Source organism: Carcharhinus amblyrhynchos, chromosome 4 (assembly GCF_965287045.1).
Source record: "Carcharhinus amblyrhynchos chromosome 4, sCarAmb.v2.hapA, whole genome shotgun sequence".
NCBI lineage: Eukaryota > Metazoa > Chordata > Chondrichthyes > Carcharhiniformes > Carcharhinidae > Carcharhinus > Carcharhinus amblyrhynchos.
In genome coordinates, this window is record NC_137327.1 from 27,940,577 (window position 1) to 27,962,166 (window position 21,590).

The 21,590-nt window shown below is 40.9% G+C and overlaps 1 protein-coding gene across 4 annotated transcripts in view; it reads left to right on the forward strand.

Annotated features, from left to right (window-relative positions):
* ap1g1 (adaptor related protein complex 1 subunit gamma 1) overlaps positions 1–21,590 on the forward strand; it is a 132,022-nt gene that overhangs the window by 90,895 nt on the left and 19,537 nt on the right. For all 4 annotated transcript variants that reach the window (XM_080186895.1, XM_080186896.1, XM_080186897.1 and 1 more), the window contains exons 16-19: positions 2,149–2,276; positions 5,573–5,677; positions 8,054–8,192; positions 11,879–12,005. In XM_080186895.1, the coding sequence (XP_080043021.1) occupies positions 2,149–2,276; positions 5,573–5,677; positions 8,054–8,192; positions 11,879–12,005 (499 nt within the window). The remainder of the gene's footprint in view (positions 1–2,148; positions 2,277–5,572; positions 5,678–8,053; positions 8,193–11,878; positions 12,006–21,590) is intronic.

The following is a 21,590-nucleotide window of genomic DNA, read 5'->3' on the forward strand; positions in this document are numbered from 1 at the left end:
TAATTGAACTCCAGGATGAACATTTCCCATCAAGCATCACCCTGTGTCGTCTTACAGCTAGCCAATTTCTGATCCAAACCGCTAAATCCCCCTCAATCCCATGCCTCCATATTTTCTGCAATAGCCTACCATAGGGAACCTTATCAAACGCTTTACTGAAATCCATATACACCACGTCATCAACTGCTTAACCCTCATCCACCTTTTTGGTCACCTTCTCAAAGACTATCCCTAATCAAATTATTCCTTTCTAGATGATGATAAATCCTCTCCAAAACTTTGTCCACAACAGAAGTAAGGCTCACTGATCTATAATTACCAGGGTTGTCTCTACTCCCTTTCTTGAACAAGGGAACAACATTTGCTATCCTCATCTCTTTTGGCACTATTCCTGTAGATGATGACGACATGAAGATCAAAGCCAAAGGCTCTGCAATCTCCTCCCTAGCTTCCCAGAGAATCCTAGGATAAATCCCATCCAGCCCAGGGGAATTATCTATTTTCAGACTTTTCAGAATTGCTAACATCACCTCCTTATGAACCCCAGTCCCGTTTAATCGAATAGCCTGTATCTCAGTATTCTCCTCGACAAATTATCTTTTTCCTGTGTGAATACTGATTAAAAATATTCACTTGGTGCCTCTCCTATCTCTTCAGACTCCATGCACAACTTCCCACTGCTGTCCTTGACTGATCCTAATCTTACTGTGGTCATTCTTTTATTCCTGACATACGTAAAGAAAACTTTAGATTTTTCCTTGATTCTTCCTGCCAAAGACTTCTCATGTCCCCTCCTGGCTCTTAGCTCTCTTTAGGTCCTTCCTGGCTGACTTGTAACTCTCAAGCACCCTAACTGAGCCTTCATGTCTCATCTTTACATAAGTCTCCTTCTTCCTCTTCACAAGAGATCCAACTTCTTTAGTAAACCACGGTTCCCTCGCTCGACCACTTCCTGCCTGTCTGACAGGTACATACCTATCAAGGACATGCAGTAGCTATTCCTTGAACAAGCTCCACATTTCAATTGTGCCCATTCCCTGCAATTTCCTTCCACACCCTATACATCCTAAATCTCGCCTAATTGCATCATAATTTCCTTCCCCCTGCCCCCACCCCCAGCTATAACGCTTGCCCTGCTGTATATACCTATCCCTTTCCATTGCTAAAGTAAACGTGACCGAATTGTGGTCACTATCACCAAAGTGCTCACCTATCTCCAAATCTAACACCTGGCCTGGTTTATTACCCAGTACCAAATGTGGCCTTGCCCCTTGTTGGCCTATCTATATACTGTATCAGGAAACCCTCATGCGCACACCAGACAAAAACTGACCCATCTAAAGTACTCGAACTATGGCATTTCCAGTCAATATTTGTAAAGTTTCTGTTCTTTCTTGATTTCCTCTTCCATTTCCTCCTTTGACCTCCTTCAAACCTGTATTTTTTACTGAACTTTTGGTTGTCCTCTAAATATTGGCTTGATGTCTTTTAAAAAAAAAAGACACTTTGTGGACCTTCTGTACTTTTGAAAAGTGATGTATATAAACACGTAGTTGATTCTTTTAGTGATGAAACTGCTTATTGACAGTCTTTTATACCAGTTAGTGGTTTTCTTTTTAATTTTCGTGTTTCATTTATAAAACATGCTTCAGATTTTTGATTTATCCCAACTTTAAAATGAAAGAGGTGCTTGGAAAACATTTTCTTCCGTTTATTATCTCTCTCTTAAAAATAATTTCATTTGAATGTCGTTGCACTTCAGATGCATTTGTTTTAGAATGAGATAGTGTGCAAATAATTTGATGCAGAGGAATTAGACTGAGTGTTAGCAAAAGAATGTCATGTTGATGAATATAGGACAGAGGTGCGTTTAGAAAATGGAACTTCGAATGCCCCAAACCAGTTGAGAAATTGTATTTATTGTGACAGCCAGCAAGTGGCACTGTAACCTTGTAGATCAAGTATTAGTTTGGCAACTTCGAGTTAATTTTAATACCCTGAAATTTTTAATTTTCTTTAGCTATATACTTAACAAGATGACGGTGTCAGGTTGACATGCACAATGCACAGTTTGAGTTTCACGTGGATCATCTGAAGAGATTATGTTCAAAATGGTTGACTGATCGTTAGTCCCTTTTACCCCAACAGGTGACAGAAGATGAAGTTATGGATGTATTAGAAACTGTACTACAGTCAAACATGTCAACATCTGTAACAAGGGGATATGCGCTCACTGCAATTATGAAGCTAAGCACAAGATTTACCGTAAATGTGAAGTAAGTAAATTTACCCTTGAAAGAAAGATAACTATATAATATGTTAGAAAACTGGTTTTCGATACAGATTAACAGGGATAATGGTGTAGTGGTGATACTGAAATAGTGATCCAAAAGCCTACACTAATGCTCTGGGCACACCAATTCAAATCCTACAATTAGCATTTGTTGGAAATTAAAGCTAATTAACTAATCTGGAATGAAAAACTAGCCTTTGTAATGATGGCCACAAAGTATTGGATTGATGCAAAAATGCATCTTGTTCACTGATTTCCCCTTAGGGAAGGAAATCTGGTCTTGCCTACACGTTCCTGCAGACCTACACAATGTGATTTGCTCTTAACTGGCCAATCACAGTATCAAACCACAAAGTCTGAAAGAAAACCAGGTGGACCACTTGCATCGAATCAGGAATCAGAAATGACAATGGCATTCCATCCACTTGAGCCTGCAAAGTCCTCATTTATATCTAGTGCAAAGATTGGGAAAACTGTCTGACAGATGAGTTCAGCAATAGCCTGACAGTCATATGCATGAAAATCGTACTTTGCAGCCAACATTGCTGCAGACATCACTATCCCTGTGTATGCCTGTCCTACCAGCAGGGCAAGACCCTACCAGAAATGGTGGCACAATGGCATTCAGCCAAGAGGAAATTATCCTGGAAATCCTGGACGTGAGTTTGGACTTCAAGTTTTCAAGTCAGACATTCTAAATCCCTTACTCTGGGATTCTGTTCCTAAATTCATTGTCCTTTACTTCCATCTCCTTTTGATTCTCCTTCAAGTCTGTTTTTGACAACTTTTGGTTGCCATCCTAATATTTCCGCTGTGGACTTTTCTATTTTTTAAAAGTGATGTATATAAATACATATAGTTCATTCTTAATGACTGATTTAATGCCGATTAACACCTACAGTTCCCCCCAGAACTGATGAATCATCTGTCCTCCATGTTAAACACCAGTTGGAAAAAACCCGAGGTTGGCAACGGCACGGGATGTACTCAAGTAGTGAACTTTAATGTCCATCACCCAAGTTGCAGCATCACTACTGACTAAGATAGCCAAATCTCCAAGGGTTTACCTGTTAAGCTGGACCTGCAGCCTGGTGAGGGAATGAACAGAGAAGAACCTACTTGATCTTGCTCTCAGCAATGTACCTGTTATCAATGCATCTGTCCTTGACTGTACTGATAGGATTAACCAGCACACAGACTTATGGGAATGATGCCCCATCTTCAAATTGAGAATATCCTCCATTATATCTTGTGGCACTACCACTGTACTAAGTAGGATAGATTCAGAAGAGCTAACAATTCCAAGCTGTGCCTCCATGAGCCACAGTGGGCCGTTGGCAGTGTCAAAATTGTATTCACCCACACTCTAACCTCAACCTGGTATATTCCTCGCTCTAAAGTTATTGTGCAACAGGGGAATCACCCCAGTTCAAAGAGGAGTGCAGGAATGCATGCCAGGAACAACAGCAGGCATACTGAAAATTGAACTACGCACTTATGAACTATGCACGTGCCAAACAATAGAAACAGCATGTAACAGACAAAGCTAAATGATTCCACAACGAACTGATTAGATCAAAGCTTTGCCATCCCTTCCAGATCCCAGAACCAAAAGAGTGGGCTCCACAAATATTTCCATCCTTCAAGAGGGGGAGTTTAGTAGCACCAGCTTAAAAGATGAGGCAGAACCACTTGTGCAACCATCTTCAGCTGAGTGGATAAGCTCCCCATTGTCAGATGCTGGTCATCAATCAACTCTCTTACTCCACTTGATAGCTACAAATGGGTGAAGACACTGAATACAGCCTTAGTGCTGAAAGCATCTCGCAATAGCATTGAAAACTTGCACTCCAGAATTAGCCCTTTGAGCTGTTCCAGCATTACAACAACATTGGCATCTACCCAGCAATGGGGAAAATTATGCAGGTATGTCCTATGCACAGAAAAAGGACACATTCAATACAATTAGTTGTCGCCTCATCAAACTATCCTTCATCAGCAATAATGGAAGGTGTCATTGACAGTGCTATTAAGTGGCACTCGCAATAACCTACTCACTAATGCTCTGTTTGGATTCTGCCAGAATCACCCAACTCCTGACCTCATTGCAACTTTGGTCCAGACCTGGACAAAAGAGCTGAACTTGAGGTGAGGTTAGTGCAACTGCCCTTGCCGCCTGACCAAATGTGATATCAAGGTGCCCTAGCAAACTTGAAGTCATTGAGAATAGGGAAAGCTTTCCGCTGGTCGAAGTTTTACTTGGCGTGAGAAAAGATGGTTATAGTAGTTGGATGTCAGTCATCATAGTTTTAGGGTATTGCTGCATGAGTTCTTTGGGATAGTGGCCTGGCCCAACCACCTTCAGTGACTTGATCAATGACCTTTCCTCCATCATAACGTCGAATGTTAACTGTGCAGTCATCAATGTTCAATACCATTCATGATTCCTGAGATGCTGAAGCAGACCACATTCATACACAGCAAGATATGGACAGCACTCGGACTTGAGATCTGGGCAGCGTTCAGGCCCAAGAACTGGATGCATAGGTGGCAAGTAAGCTGAACTAGACTTGCCCCATAAATAGTGTGATTACAAGAACAGGTCAGGACCTAGGGATCCTGTGGTGAGTAACTTTCCTCCTCACTCTGCCAAAGCCTGTCCACCATCTATAAAGCACAAATCAGGAATGTGGTGGAAAATGCTCCACATGCCAAGCTGAGTCTAACTGTAAAAGTATGTGAGCTCAACACCATATCGGCAAAGCAGCCTGCTTGATCGGCAACCTGTCTACCACTATCATTCTGTCCACCAGTGGCACAATGGCTGCAGTTAGTCCCGTTAACCAGGTGCACTACATCAACTCATCAAACTTCCCTGGACAGCACTTTCCAAACCGGAGATCTCTATCACCTAATGGAGCAAAGATAGCAGATATATGGCCATACCACCAGCAGCAAGTTCCCCTCCAAGCTGCATGCATCCTGACATGAAACTATATTGCTGTTTCATCACTGCTGCTGGGTCAAAACACTAGAACTCCCTTCCTAACTGCACTGAGTGCACCTACTTCAGGTGTCCAATCACCACCACCTTGAGGGTAATTAGGGATGGGCAACAAATGCCTTGGCAGCAACATTCTTACATGCCATGAAAAAAATTAAAAGATTCTAGCTGTAATCCAAATTCCTTTACAGATTTGCAGATTTAACAAAACTAAAACTGAATATTTCACATGGATATAAATGAACATATTATAACATACTGGTTCATTCTTTCAGTCGAATTAAGAAGATAATATCAGTGTATGGAAGCAGCATAGATGTGGAACTTCAGCAAAGGGCTGTGGAATATAATGCACTTTTCAGAAAATTTGATCATATGAGGTACGTGCAAACTATTGCAAGTAATTAGTTGGATCATGCAGCTAACTATTTTTGTATGAATTATTGCATGCTAGAACTACAGAACAGAGCAGCAGTGCCAACCATCAGTAATTTTGTGGTATATCCTGATGCACTGTTCTTCGTTCAGATTGTCAAATTTATTTTGTATGCAAATTGCTGTGTGATGGCGATGTCAATGCCAGTTCCAATATGCATGTGGATCTTTTGACTTATACATGCTTCTTTAGAAGCTAAAACATAATGCTGAATTGCTTTTGAAGCAATTATTAAATGTCACATAATTAACGTCTAAAAATTAAAACAGCCCATGTAACCAGTTTGGTTTCAGTTTGTGAAGAGAAGCTACATGGAACTTCCTTTTGTTAAATTGCAAAAACTGATTTCAAGTTCTCTTAAACTAATAATCAGGGAAGTGCTATAAAATTATTCAACTCAGCTTCAGTCCATCTAATCTGAGAATTACTGAAGTCATTTCAGGTTTCAATGGCTGAAAATCTGTGTCTTAACAAGAACTAGAAGGGTTTTTTTTGTTCTGTCTAGGTCTTCAATCACAGCTCTTGTCTACGTGAATGGGAACTGAATGATTCCCATTCACAGACAGTTTAGGCCTAGATTCATGTAAAGAACATTTTCTCCCTAAGCAACTGTATGGTCAATATTGAACTTGAGTAGCCTACTTAATAGACACTGACTTTGTGCTGCAATGTGGCATTAACTTTGACAAGCTTGTTGCCTCAAAACAAATTCTAGAGATGGCAGGACCGTGACATTGCATTTCTAATGAATTTCTATGCTGATCTGACTTTTTATTTAATCGTAGAATGATTCAAAGAAGGTGGCCATTCAATCCATCCCGCCTCTGCCAACTTTGATAGAACCATGCAATTAATCCTAAGCTGCTTTCTCAATATAGCCAATAAATCTTTAATTTTAATGTGCTGTGTATTTTCAGCATGTGCACCTGTTGTACCATTTTGTATCATAAAGCCCTATCTGTGTGCCTTTATCCATTCAATAAACAGTTGTGTTTCTTTTCACCAAATTAACTCCAACCAACACACAAATTAATTGTATGGCTTTTGGGGTAGCTTAGTTCAATTTGTTGAAGTCTTAAGCTTGAGAGTTGAACACGTGGAAGGGCATTTGGACTATTCTAGTTTATGAAATTCTGTTATAACATGTAGTTGAATTTTAAGCATCCCTAATATTGTGGCATTCTTCCCAAGAAGTTTACAATATTTCAAATGGAATACGATCAATTAGAAATTGGTGCAACTGAAATGTTCTCAAGTTCTAGATGCATTTTCTAGTATTTCATTTAACTATAGTTATATTACCAAGATATTGTTTTGGTACTTTTGGTTAAAATCTCTGCAGATTTGATGGTTCTTTTATAATGCAGATTTGTGACCATTGTACAAAGGTTTATGTTTTGTCATTGTGCATCCTGGTGCATAACTAATCAAAGCCCTGCAAAATAGTTTCATGTATCTATTCAGCTGTGGTTGTGTTGACAGCAAATTTGAGATGTTGGTCATTTGTCTTTAATTCAAAGATACTTAATTTGAAAGTTAATATAATTTTTTAACACTAAGCACTGATTTCTTATCTTCAAATAATTGGATAAATCAATTTTAACGTGTTAAATTAATCTGAAGTACTGTAATAAGCTTAATGTTTTAATGTCTTTGCATATAACATACAGCACAATAATAGATTATTCCACTAAACTGATTTGTGCTGGTGTTCACATGCCACACAAGCTTCCTCCCATTTTGTCTAACTCACTTCAACCGTTCAACACATTTTCCTCCTAATGCACTTGTTTAGTTATCTTTTAGAAGCATCTAAATTATTTGCTATAGCAAGTTCCACATTCCAGCCCCCCTCCCAAATTGAGATATTTCTCATTTCCTTAGTGAATTTATTTATGGCCCCTACCTTTGGATTCACTTCACATCTACCCTGTGCATTCATCTAAGAATACATCCTAATGTTTTGGCATATTTGGATGCTTTGCTAACTTTCTATTGCTTTGCTAACCAAGCATTCTTGGGAATGCTGAACTGTTTTAAACCTTTCAAGTGGGTACATCACTGACAGCAAAGAATTATGGAAACCTGTGTGCTGGCAAAAATACTAAATTACTGAATTATGATGGCAAAATATTCTTTTTCTAATTATGGAGGAAATATTGCTATTTACCAGAAAACTTCTGCTAAGCAGAAGCTTATAAAAAGTTAGATCAACTTTTCAAGTGAGTTTATTTAATTTCATGAGGATAAACTATTCATCTGGAATCCCTGGTAAGTAGTTGAGGAATTATATAACTAAATCATTATTTGTATCCATTAGATCTGCACTGTTGGAACGAATGCCTATAATGGAGAAGATAACTAATGGGCCTACAGAATCTGCACAGACTAATGGGGAGGCAGAGCCCACGATAGTGGAACCAAAATTGATACCTGGTGCTCTTCAGTCTAGTAATCAGGTAAAGTAAATAAATTCAGTGATTGGTGTATTTCTTATTCTACCACTAATGATTTGAATAATACATTTTTTGACTCATTGATTATTTTAGGAACTACTGAAGGATATCAGTATATATGTGTTAAATCAGACCTTTCAGAATTTTTAAAATTCATTCTTGGGCTGAGTGTCATTGCTAGGCCAGCATTTATTTGCATTACTAATTGCCCTTGATTGCTGCACTTTGTGTGGTGTATGCACTGAGTTCCAGGATTTGACCTTGTAATTATGAATAAAATAGCAACACATTTCCAAGTCAGGGTGGCGTCTGACTTTAAGGGAAACTTAGTACTGGTGTTCTCATGCACCTGCTGTGCTTGTTCTACTAGACTGCAGAAGTCACAATTTTGGAAGGCTCTATCATGGAATCTTGAGTTGCTGCAGTGCATGCTGTTGACGGTATACTTGGGTGCACTGGCCATCCTTCAGTGTACCCAAACAGGCACTGGAGTGTGGGGACTAGGAGATTTTCACAGTAACTTCATTGCAGTGTTAATGTAAGCCTGCTTGTGACAATGATTATACTTATACTTTTCCTACTAGTGTTCTGCAATGTGGGGAGTGTGAAAGTTTAAGGTGAATGGATTGCCAGTCTAGCATGTGTGGCTTTGTAGGGTTTTTTCAGTAGTTTTGGTGCTGCACTCCACTAGGCATGTGGGGTAGTCCAGCACACACCTAATGTGTGCCTCAGAGATGGTGGGCAGTCTGGGAAGTTGGGTGGTTTTACTCCAACTTGAATAACAAATTTCTTCATAACAAACTTGAAGTACATTAAGATTTGCTATTTTGCGCTAGTGTTTGTTTTAAGATTTAACTACAAGATTAGTATTGCTAAATTGAGAGAGAACAGAAAAGCATAATTTAAAATTGAGAGCCTACTCAATCAAGCCATTAAATAGATAATTTAAACACAAGTTTTAAAGTTTAATTATTGTCACAAGTAGGCTTACATTGTTGTTTGTCCATCATCGTCAATGAGGACATTGACACCATTAGTCATTTTGAGGCTGGATGCGTTGTCTGAAGATGACTGATCAGGCCAATTCGGGCATGGAATGTCCTGGCACACGTTGGACAGACTTGTGTAGGCACTGTACTTGTTGCGCTGATGGCTCTGGATTTGTGCAGCTTGCGCTTAAGTTGCGCTTCAGCAATGCACCTTGTTTCGTAAGCTTGACAGCCCTTGTGGATAAGGCAGTGCCAGATAGGGCAGTTTTGGGCCAGCGTTTCCCAGGTGGTCGTGTCAATGTCAGGCGACTTCAGGGAGGCCTTGAGTGTGTCTTTGTAATGTTTCTTCTGTCATCCATGTGAGCGTCTTCCAGTAGAGTGTTCCCCAAAAAGGAGCTACTTGGGCATGCGCTCGTCTGGCCTGTGGATGACATGACCTGCCCACTGGGTCTGCGCTCTCATCAGCAGTGCGTGGACTGATGGTACACTTGCTGTAGAGAGAACTTCAGTTTCTGGTATTTTGTCTTGCCATCTGATGCGTAATATTCTGTGAAAACAAGTCATGTGGAAATGATTGAGCTGTCTTGCATGCCTTGAATACACAGTCCACGTTTCACAGGCATACAAGAGTGTAGTGAGTACCACAGTGCTATAGACCTTCAGTGTTGCTGAAAGCAGCCTCAGGTACAGAGTGGATGGGAAGCTCTTCAACCTGAGGAGACTTCAAGCTATCACCAAAGTGTAGGGGACTGTTCTGAGAGACTTCCTCTTTGACTGCACCCTGTATACTGGCTCAGAGCCAGAGATGCAAGTCAGTATGGACAAATTTTCCATGGCTTGTGACAACTCTGGACTCACCATCAACATTAAGAAGATCGAAGTCATGCACCAGCCTGCTCCTCATGCACCATGCACAGAACCCATAATCGCAATCAAAGGGCAGAAACTACAGGCAGTGGACCAGTTCACTTATCTTGGCAGCACCGTCACCCAAGCAGTGACTATTGATACAGAAGTTAACTGCAGAATAGCAAAGGCAAGTTCTGCTTTCGGTAGACAGAGCTCCACTGTATGGGAACATCAAGGAGTCAGCCCAGCAACAGCAACAAAACTGAAGGCTTGCATTAACACTGCAGTGAAGTTACTCTGAAAATCCCCTAGTTGCTACACTCCGGTGACACTTGTTTGGGTACAGCTGAGGAGGAATTTAGCATGGGCATGTACCAAAACTAGCCCATCTTTCAGACTATGGGAGGAAACTGGACCACCTGGAGGAAACCCACATAGACATGGGGAGAATGTGTGAACTCCGCATACAGTGACCCAAGCTGGAAATCGAGCACAGATCCCTGGCGCTGTGAGGCAGCAGTATTAACCACTGTGCCACCTTGCTGTCCGTGGGCGCAGGCTTAAATAACCTTTGAATGCCTTGGGCAAGATAAAAGGTAGCTCTTAACGAAAAACGCAATAGCTGTCAAAAGTTTCCTTTTTGCTCTGTCCAGAATTATAGTAGAAATATTGTGGATTCCTTATCAATTATATTTTAATCTAATCATTACTTTCACCAGAAGTTCAGCAGAATATGGCAAGAAATATCATGGCCACATTGTCCGAGAGGTTTCCAGGTTCAGTCTACAGTTAGTGGGTGGTCCAGTGACAGTGGTTAGCACTGCTGCCTCAGCGCCAGGAACCCAGATTCAATTCCTGCCTCAGGTCACTAATGGAGTTTGCACATTCTCCCCATGTGTGCTTGGGTTTCCTCCCCACACCAAAGATGTTAGGTTGATTGGCCATGCAAAAACTGCCCTTTAGTGTCAGGGCACTAGCAGGGTTAATATGTGGGGCTATGGAGATGGGACATGGTTGGGATTGTCGTTGGTGCAAGCTTGATCGGCTGAATGGCCTCTGCACTATACGGATTCAATGATTCGTGCAAAGTCAGGTGATTTCAAACAGGACACTGGGTCAACTCTAAATGCAAGTGTGCTTTTGAGGATGGCATCAGGCTTGTCTGTGGTACCTACCCATTCCACCACTTCAATTGCCCAGTGACTTATCAGCACTAATTTTGGAGGTGCATGTGGGGGGGAATATATTGGCAAAGTGCAAGAGTTTCTAATGAGCTCAGAACTATTTCTCACCCTTTAGGTTTGAATGAGGGGAGAAATATGCAGAAAAGAGAGCAAGGGAAAAGTGTTGAAGCTGCTTTGAGTGTTTCCTATCTTTTTGTAATGCAGTTTTTAACTTCAAAAAAATAGTGTTCATTTAAAAATTCTGTAATGGGGCTTAATAAAATTTATAGGTAAGTAGAATGCTATGTACGATAGTTTATCTTGCAATGATGCTGTCTTTAACATTTTGAACACTAAACTAACTTTTTATCCTGCTACCTTTGCAAATAACAGTCTTGACATACTTTGCTTGGTGAGAAATATATTTCTATGTTCTATGAGCAATTGAAGGATTAATATTTTAAAGTAATGCAGACAAAAATATTAAGGAATAAATTTGACAATTGAAGTAGATCTGAGGACTTGGTAATTGATATGAAGTAATAAAATTAACTGCATCATTGCCAGATTAATTCATTTAGAGATGGGTCTAATTAAATTGATCCGTTATTTTTGCTAATTTCTGAACACTTGAGGCTTTTGATTGTGAGAATGCATAAAATATAGCTTTTGTTTTATTCTTTTCCAGGCTAATGACTTGTTAGACTTGCTTGGAGGAAGTGATGTGCCGCCAGTGATTCAGACCGTAGCACCCAGTAAACCAAACACAGCTGGTGGAGAACTTCTGGATCTATTAGGAGGGCTGGATCTATCAGGTTAGTTTGATATAAAGATTTTGATGTTGGGTGCAAGTGGCCTTGATTCTACTGACACCAGTTTGGATCTTGTCAGGGCAGTGATGGCCCAAACAATGCTCTGAAAAGTCAGGCAATCAGCTTCAGTGGTTTGGGGGAGCCCACAGCTGCATTTTATGTCAGCCTGCAGCCAATGAGCTGCTAGAGTTACCCTCCTTTTAAGGGATGAGAGTTTCCAGCCAATTGGAAGGTGATGGAATGTTGCAGTGACCATTAACACTGCAGGTGATCGTCAGTGGGCTAGCCAGCCAGAGGAGGAGATGTCTCCCTCTGAGCCTGTAAGGAAGCCACTGTTTGAACCAACAGTCCCCACGTGGTGGTAAAATGTCAGTGGCAGCAGGAAGAGGCCATTAGTTGGCCACAAATGGCACATTTGGCCTCTGGATGGGAGGGCATCTCTCTCATTCCCTACCAATAGCAGAATGCCATGGCAATTGGCACTGCACCTATTGCCTCCCTCCTGTTGCTGCCTACATAGCTCCTGAGGTTTACCAGGATGTTGCCTGGTATGGAGGGAAGGTCCTATGAGGAGAGACTGAGGGATTTGAGGTTGTTTTCGTTAGAAAGAAGGCGGCTAAGAGGAGACCTTATTGAAACATACAAGATGATTAGAGGTTTAGGTAGGGTGGACAGTGATAGCCTTTTTCCTCAGATGGAGAAAGCTAGCACGAGGGGACATAGCTTTAAATTAAGGGGTGGTAGTTATAGGACGGATGTCAGAGGTAGGTCCTTTACCCAGAGGGTGGTGGGGCAATGGAATGCCTTGCCTGCTGCAGTTGTAGATGCGCCTAGTTTGGGGGTGTTTAAGAGGTCCGTGGATAGGTTTATGGATGGAAAGGGATTGGTTTAGGTTAGAGGGTCATTGTTTTTTTCTTAATTGGTCAGCGCAACATCGTGGGCCGAAGGGCCTGTTCTGCGCTGTTATGTTCTATGAAGGCCTTATAAAATTCAGCCCCAAGATACTGATTTAAACGACTGTTGAAATGTTTAATCATCTAAATCTAGTAACAAGTGAAAGATCCCAGACACAAATGAAGTAATTCATCTGCCCGAATGCGAGAAGCAATTAAAATAAAATGCTAACATTGTACATAGCAGAAGATACGATGCAAGATTACCCATTGAAAATGGAGTTAGTTTAACTCCTGGGGTATAGATTGTTAAGGAAACATGATGGAACAGAAGCTTGGGCAACTTAATGAAGCGGAGTATTTGAATATCAAAATGAAACATTTGGAAGGCAGAGATCAAAGGCTTGCTGCAATTAAAAAGCAGGTGGGAAACCTGTTTGACAATTGGGATCTGCTACAGTTCACCAGGAGGATGCCAGCATCTTAGAAAATAAGATCAAGGAATGTACAAATAATGTATTAATTTAGTAAGTGATTTCAGCTAACTCAGTAAAAACTGGGAATACCATAATAGAGGTTTAGCAACCAAATTTGAACTAATATAAATGCAGATGAAAAAGGTACTGGTTTCTTTTCTGCTTGAAAAGAAGTGTTGCCTAAAATCAGTCTTAAACTTTGCTTTTACAAGTTTACACCTTTGTGACTGAACCAGATTTGCTTCTATATACCCTTAAAGGTTTCCAGCTTCATCTTATTTCAAAACTAAAGTCAGATTATTGTCAGTCTGTCATGGACCTCACTAGATGGAACTTTTTTGATTTATTTCTTGAAAGTAGTGGCGTCCGTCCATCCTATGTAAATATGGGCCCATGATTTCGTAGAATCCCTACAGTACAGGAGGAGGCTATTCAACCCATAGTCTGCACTGACTCTCTGACAGAATCTTGCCCAAGCCCTATCCCCACAATACCACACGTATACCCTGTTAAAGTCCTCTAACCACATCTTTTGACTACTTGGAGGGGGGGTGGCAATTTAGCATGACCAATCCACCTAACCGGCACATCTTTGGAGTGTGGGAAGAAACCCATACAGACACTGGGAGAACGTGAAATTCCACACGATCATCCAAGGCCAGAATTGAACCCGGATCCCTGGTGCTGAGAGGCAACAGTGCTAACCACCGTACCACTCTAATTACTGAAATAGGGCAACAACCTGAAATTTCCATTAATTATTTGCCCTGGCTCAATTAATTCCAATGAGATTTTGTGCTGCAATTTTCTGAAATTGAGCTTAATGCTGCAGGGAGGGAAACTGAGCATCTGGGAATTGGTTGAATACGTCTGTATTTCTTTAAAGAGCAGAAGAAAATTCAGGATATGTAAAACGCTGGATAAGTTCAATGCCAACTCTAGTGTACAAGGATAGGATTGGGGAATGGGCAAAAAAGCTACTTTTTTTATAACTTGTGCATTTTAAAAAAATAGCCAGCAACAATTAAAATCTGAAGGAAGGTGGTCCACGCTTGTAATTAATCTTCAATGCCATGGATTCATTTTTAGTGTGCAAGAGGCTGATGAATAATGAACACTGCTTCATTAGAAGAACCTCTGAATACTAATCGCGACCCTTCCTGTTAAGGAAGGCTACCAACTTTCCTGTTATTACCAGTGTAAATCAGACAGCAACTTTGGCTCCCACCCATGCAATTAATTAGCAAGTTGCTGCCTGAACTGTCCTGCTTCCTCTCACGCTTACTAATACACTTGGCACTGAAATGCAGTGTAGTTATGGTACTTAGTCACTAGATTTCACTAAACTTCCAGCGAAAAGTTGGGGTTATCTGTATGCAAGTATATATCTAATGGCATGATAAGTCTTGATTACTGCTGAACAACCTCTTGACACCAAAAAAACTTTTACTAGTATAGTCTCATTCTTCAGATATTAATTATCATTGGATATTTTTAACTTCAGTCTCATTGTTCTTAATCTCATGTTTACTTGCCCCTCTTTCCACTCTGATCTGGCATTGAATTAATCGTGCCAGCTTGCATTTCCTGAGACTCTTATACTGCCTCAGTCAGGATTCTTCAGTATGATAGTGATTGTCTGAAAATGTAAGGGTAATGAACAGCTGGCACCAATTGTTTGCCACTGACTACAAAATTCAGACCATTTAGTCTGCAAGACATGTCTGTTCCAAAGTAAGTGGAATGTAAGCTAAGCATTTTCACTCCTTGATCAGTGAATTAAAATGGATATGAGAAAAATATACTATACAGACTTCACGCTAAGTGACTGCAAATGGTTAATGTTTAAGCCGGCTTTTGGATGTATGTTGAGTGTAAATAGGGGCTGGAGGAGAAGCATAACATCAAACAATAGAACTTTCTTCACTAACGAATGAACGGTTGAAGAGGACGTTCCAAACTCTAAGGTAAAGGTAGCGAGTAATTGAAGATGACTGGAACACAATTGAATAACCTGTTTATTTCCTAGAATTATGGATGAGAGGAAAGTGCAAGTTTTACTATTGAAATGTAATATTGAATTTTATGATCACCAACTGTGTTCCATTTTTTGGCCAAGCATGAGACTTGTATTACTGTAAAATAATGGCACTGATCCCCTTTGGACAGCTAGCACTGTTTTGAGAAGTTGGAACAGGAACTCCTTGGGTGTATACAAATATTTGCAGCAGGGTACCATGTTAAAAGTTTTAAAATGCTGGGATAGTATAACTGAAAAAAATAGACAAGCACAAGTAAGTGAGTTTTAACGTACTCAAGGTAGACCGCCTATGCTCAAAATAAGTTGGTCTTGTATGATAATGTCTGTTTATTGAAGTATTTTCTGCTGCTCTTGAGGGAATGATGTGCATATGCTTGAAACATTGCATGGTTCAGGTGCTAGTGACCTTTGAAGGGGAGTTGATCACCCATAATGCACACTGCTTAATAAAGGATCTGCCTGCATAGAGTTGTATGAGGTGGTCTTGGGAAGAGAGAGAGGGAGGGGTAGCCACTGGAATAAAGATTTTCATTTTATTTTTCAATGGATTTCTTCAACATCTGTACAAAACAGGGATACTGCATCTGGAGGAGTGTGCCTCAGATACTGCACTTGCATTATAATATGGCCTCACCTTACCCCATCTCATTTGTCCAAGCCATTTCTGAAGTCATAATGAGCCACAATAATATATTGTATACATGTTTGTTGTGCAAAGATAAAATTATGGTGTGCTGACTGCCTTGTGTGTCTTTTAATCCTTGGCCCAGTACGCCTGATAAGGCAACCAGAAGCACATTATTGTCTTAGCTTTTCCTTGCAAGTAAACATAATGAGTAGGCTACTACGTTGCTTGGGCCATTCTGTTTGTTTTCTGCGTCAGATCATTTATGCGAAAAACAGTAAATAGGGAATGCAATGGGAAAAGGGAAATGTGCAAGTGGAAAATATATTGCTTTTGGGATGAAAGTATAAGTAAACAACATGAAACAGAGTGGTATTATTTCAGAAAGATCTGGGAAGAAATCAGCAAAAGATATATATTAGCACAAAAGTAGACCATTTGGCCCATTGTCCTAGCACTAAACCTTGGAAAGCATTTTGATTAATTCCCCTATGCTAATATGTTCCATTAATTTAACAGGAAGATAAAAATTAACTTCAGTTGTTCACATCTCCCTCTAGTGTATGGCAGTCAAAATCCTGAATCTGTCTGAGAACATACTAGAACACTGGGTAGAACTGCACAATTAGCTAGCCACTTGGCTTTAAATTGTGCTGTTATTGAAAATCCCAGATTTATGTATTGGTCTAGTAAACACTGATTACATCCCTGCTCAACCTGTCTACTGAATTGTATATTTTTAAGCAGGAGTTTCTGGATAGTGATTTGATACATTAATCCTAGCTAATTTTTTGTTCTTTTTGATCCTGTTAAGGCCAGTTGTATCCCTACTGCTGCCCCTGCGCATGCAGTGAATAAGGTAGGCAATTGAAATGCATGTTGAGATATCTGTCCTTTTGACAGACATCCACGTGACTTTCGCTTCCCACACCTTCAAGGACCCGCTACACATTTTTTGAACTACCATTTTGCATGCCGTTGGTACTTGAGAAACTCGAAGATTCTTTTACCACACTATTCTGAACTTAAGTTTTCGTACATGGAAGACAAATATGCAAATTTGATTTTCCCCTCAAATTCTTATACGGGTAATCAAGTTTTCTATATGAATCCGTTTTAAAAATTAATGAGCAAAGTAGAAAGAACCTTTTTGATATGTACATACAAATAAGGGGCAGTTATAGGCCATTCGGCCCCTTGAGCCTGCTCTACCATTTAATAAGATCACGGCTGATCTGTCTTTGTTCCACGTTCCCATCTAGCCTGATAATCTTTGAAAGCAAACCTTATCGACATTGTACAGTACAACTGGTTCCGGTGCTGTCGTCGTTGTTTCTACAACTTTGTAGGTTTGTGAAACTACCGTCTGTCTTGGTGAGAATTCAAAGTGGTGGCTTTCATTTTGATTGAGTTAAGGTGAATTTCAGCACCTTCACAACTTGATGTCGGAAAGGCAGCTCAACAGTGTCGGCAGTTCTCTTGGCGTTGAAGGTACTGGAACGATGTAAAACTGGCGGTTGGATGCATGTGAAAACTGACCGTGGATTTGTCACTGGAAATAGTTTGCTGTCCAAAGATGCCTAAATTAGGTGGATTAGTCATGGTAGATGCACAGGGATATGGGATAAGGCATGGGTGATGGGGTGGGCCTGGGTAAGGTGCTCTTTCAAAGAGTTGATGTAGACTTGATGGGCTGAATGGCCTTCTACACTTTAGGGATGCTACAGCTCTGTGAAAAAGCCTTGAGCTTGCAAAGCTAGCAGTGGTGATGAGAGAAGATGCGTCTCAACTTGATGTCTAAGCTCTTAATAAGGATATGATGTATTAAAGATAAAACATGGAGATGTGGCAATGAAAAATGGAATTGCAGATACTGTTGAACCTCAGGATGTGAGCAACAACAAATCATATTCATGCAGGATGTCATTACCAAACTGCAGTGAGTAGGATGGAAACATAATTGGAAAGGCATTTTCAGGAATTTTTCTAAGCTTTGTAAGGTTTCTCCCAGGCCTATCCTGAATTTGTATCTTCCTTCACTTTCTCTCCCATCTACCCTCATACCTTGTTGTCCATAAAATCCACCACCTGTGCCTTTGACCCTAGTTTCACTAAACTGCTGACCCAACCTTCCTGGCTTCTGTGTTAGCAGATATTAAAGGTTTTGTCTGCATGTACTATCACCCGTTCCTTCAAATGTTGTCATCACCCCGCTCTGTAAAAATAATAGCTCTTGATTCCTCTGCCATTATAAACTTTTTCCAGTCACTCCTTTTCCTCTCCAAAGACGCCTCCAAATCAGTGCCTATCTTTCTCAGAATTCCACACTCAAATCCCTCCAAACCCCTGCCACAATTAAGTTGATCACATTGATAGATACGTGGAAGCAAATGGCATTTAAACTATCTAGAGGTTCACAAAACAAATAGGCGTCGACTCAATTTTCCTTCGTGGGTGGAGTTATTACCTCAATTTGGGATTACAGGTGCTTTGGAGCAACTGTGTGACTAACTTCCGCCAACTCTGATGCAGTGCATAGGAAAAAATGCAACGTCAGCCACAACATTGTATTTAGACCATCTACCATAGTAAAACATTTCATAAGCATGTCCAACAAATGACAACCTATGTGAATTTCCTCTGACTTCTCACATGGTTGACCCACAGCCTCCTCCATCATCTGTACTGTTGGCCAGCTTTCCTGATTCAAGTTTTATCGATCCATTATATAGACAGTCACCTGCAATGGTTTCTGTGCTGCTCCCGTATTGTAAACTCTGGTGTCTTATAAGAATCTACTTTTGCCCTTCCTATTTCTCACCCAAATGCTGCCCCTCAGTGGCAAATGCAGCTTCAGTTTCTGCATGTATGCTGAATGTTCTGATTTCTTACTGGACCATTTGTAGCTTTATCATTTACATTCCGTTTGTCTTTTGGTCTATGTCAATCACACACTCCCTCACCCTCTCTGTATAAATCTTGTTCTGGAGGAGGGAACCGAGTGTAGGGTGTCGAAATTTGCTGATGACACTAAGCTTGGGGGAAAGGCAAATTGTGCGGAGGGTGTGGAGAGTCTGCAGAAGGATCTAGATAGGCTGGGTGAATGGGCCAGGAAATGGCAAATGGAATTTAATGTTGGCAAGTGTGAGGTGGTCCACTTTGGTAGGAAGAATGGTAGGAAGGACTATTACTTACGTGGCGAAAAACTGCAGCAGGCGACGGTGCAGAGGGACCTCGGGGTCCTTGTGCATGAGTCGCAAAAACCCAGCCTGCAGGTGCAGCAGGTGGTCAGGAAGGCGAATGGGATGCTGGCCTTCATAGCGAGGGGGATTGAATATAAAAGTAGGGAGGTCTTGCTGCAGCTGTATAGGGCATTGGTGAGGCCGCAGCTGGAGTACTGTGTGCAGTTTTGGGCGCCGCACCTGCGCAAGGATATTTTGGCCTTGGAGGGAGTGCAGAGGAGGTTTACTAGGCTGATACCGGAGTTGAGGGGGTTGAGCTATGAGGAGAGGCTGAATAAACTAGGCTTGTACTCGTTAGAGTTTAGAAGAATGAGGGGAGATCTCATTGAGACGTATAAGATGATGAATGGGATGGATAGGATAGAGGTGGAAAGACTCTTCCCGCTCAAAAAAGACAGTAGGACTAGGGGGCACAGCCTCAAGATAAAGGGGGGGCAGTTCAGAACGGAGTTGAGGAGGAACTTCTTCACTCAAAGGGTGGTGAATCTCTGGAATTCTCTGCCCGTTGAAGTGGTGGAGGCTGCCTCGCTAAATATTTTTAAGAAGCGGGTTGATGGGTTTTTGATAAGAGAGGGGATTAAGGGTTATGGGGAGAGGGCGGGAAAGTGGAACTGAGCCACGACAGATCAGCCATGATCTTATTGAATGGCGGGGCAGGCTCGAAGGGCCAGATGGCCTACTCCTGCTCCTATTTCTTATGTTCTTATGTTCTTATGTTTCCTTGCCTTTAGCTTTGACAAAGGGTCATCCTGATTCAAAACGGTTTTATTCTCTCTCCATAGATGCTGTGAGACCTGCTAAATACAATTTTATTGTGGCTGTCATTGCATTGCTTTCCTACGCATGGTCTCACTAGTTCGTGGCAGTAACAGTCATGTTCGGTTCCAGCAAAATTTGTCCCAAAGCACATGTAATCCCAAATTGAGGTCACGACTCCATTGAAGTAGGAAAAGTAAGGAGTGTTTTGTGTACCTCTACATAGTTTGAATGCCATTTGCTTCAAAGTATTTATCAACATTTTGAATAAGCTATAGAAAGGAAATAGTACATTGACCTGTAATGAAAACCCTGACAGCAGATGAAAAAAAGTACAAACGTTTTCCCTGGCTTCCAAAAAATATTAATTTGCAATCAAAGAGCCACTACCTTGTGGTATTCAAAATAAAAACAAAATGCTATCAGTTCTTGGGGAATTGATACTGCTTTAAGAAATTGCTGTATTGCATGAAGTTTAGGACTGCTACACAGCAATCATCTCGCCAGTTGCTAAACTCAGTACAAAGGTCTGCAGGAATTGAGGCCATGTTTTCAAGTGAAACATTTGTCTGCTTAATTTGAACTTTGCATCTTGGATTTCAATGTGATTTTCCCAATTGCATATCAGTGAATGAGCCTACATGATGTTAGCCAACATTAAGTAGTTGAAGTTTTTGTTCAACTAATAAATAAAACTTGTCAGTGTTGTGGAATTTTGGCTCAGGATGAGTTGAGAAATTACTTCACTCATGATGAACTTTGGGAATTCTCCTACCCCAAATATCAATCATTGAGCTTGTTCAGGATAAATCAATAGATTTCTGGATGCTAGTGACATCAAGAGATATTGGAATAATTGGAGTAGATGATTGGCCATGATTTCTGAATAGTGGAGCAGGTACATTGGGCCAAATGGCTGCCAGCTCCTCCCATCTTCCCAGTTAAAGGAGACCACATTTGCAGATTTATTTTAATGATCTCACTGTTTAGAAACCAAGATAATTTGTAACTCTGATGAAGAATATGCTGAATCCTGCCTACGTAAAGAGTAATTTTTGCAAGATTGAATTATTGCTGTTTGACACCTTGTAACTTGAGATCCATTTCTGAGTTGCTCATGGTCACTTTAGAAATTGAGCAGGATCATGTTGGCTTCTGTGTGTATGTAATCTGTACGTTACCTGTTGTAATTGTTCCATGCTCCACAGATATTTATCCCATTTAATAGAATCCATACAGCGCCATTCGGCCCATCAAGTCTGCACCAACCACAATCTCCTCGCCACCGGGCCCTATCCCCACAACCCCATGCATTTACCCTAGCTGGTCTCCCTGATATGCAGGGGCAATTTAGCATGGCCACTCCGCCTAACCTGCACATCTTTGGACAGTGGGAGGAAACTGGAGCACCCAGACGAAACCCACGCAGACATGAAGAGAATGTGAAAAGTCCACATAGTGACCCAAGTTGGGAATCGAATCCAGGTCTCTGGCGCTGTGAGGCAGTGCTAACCACTGTGTCACCGTGCCACCCCATTTACTGTGGAGAAATGCG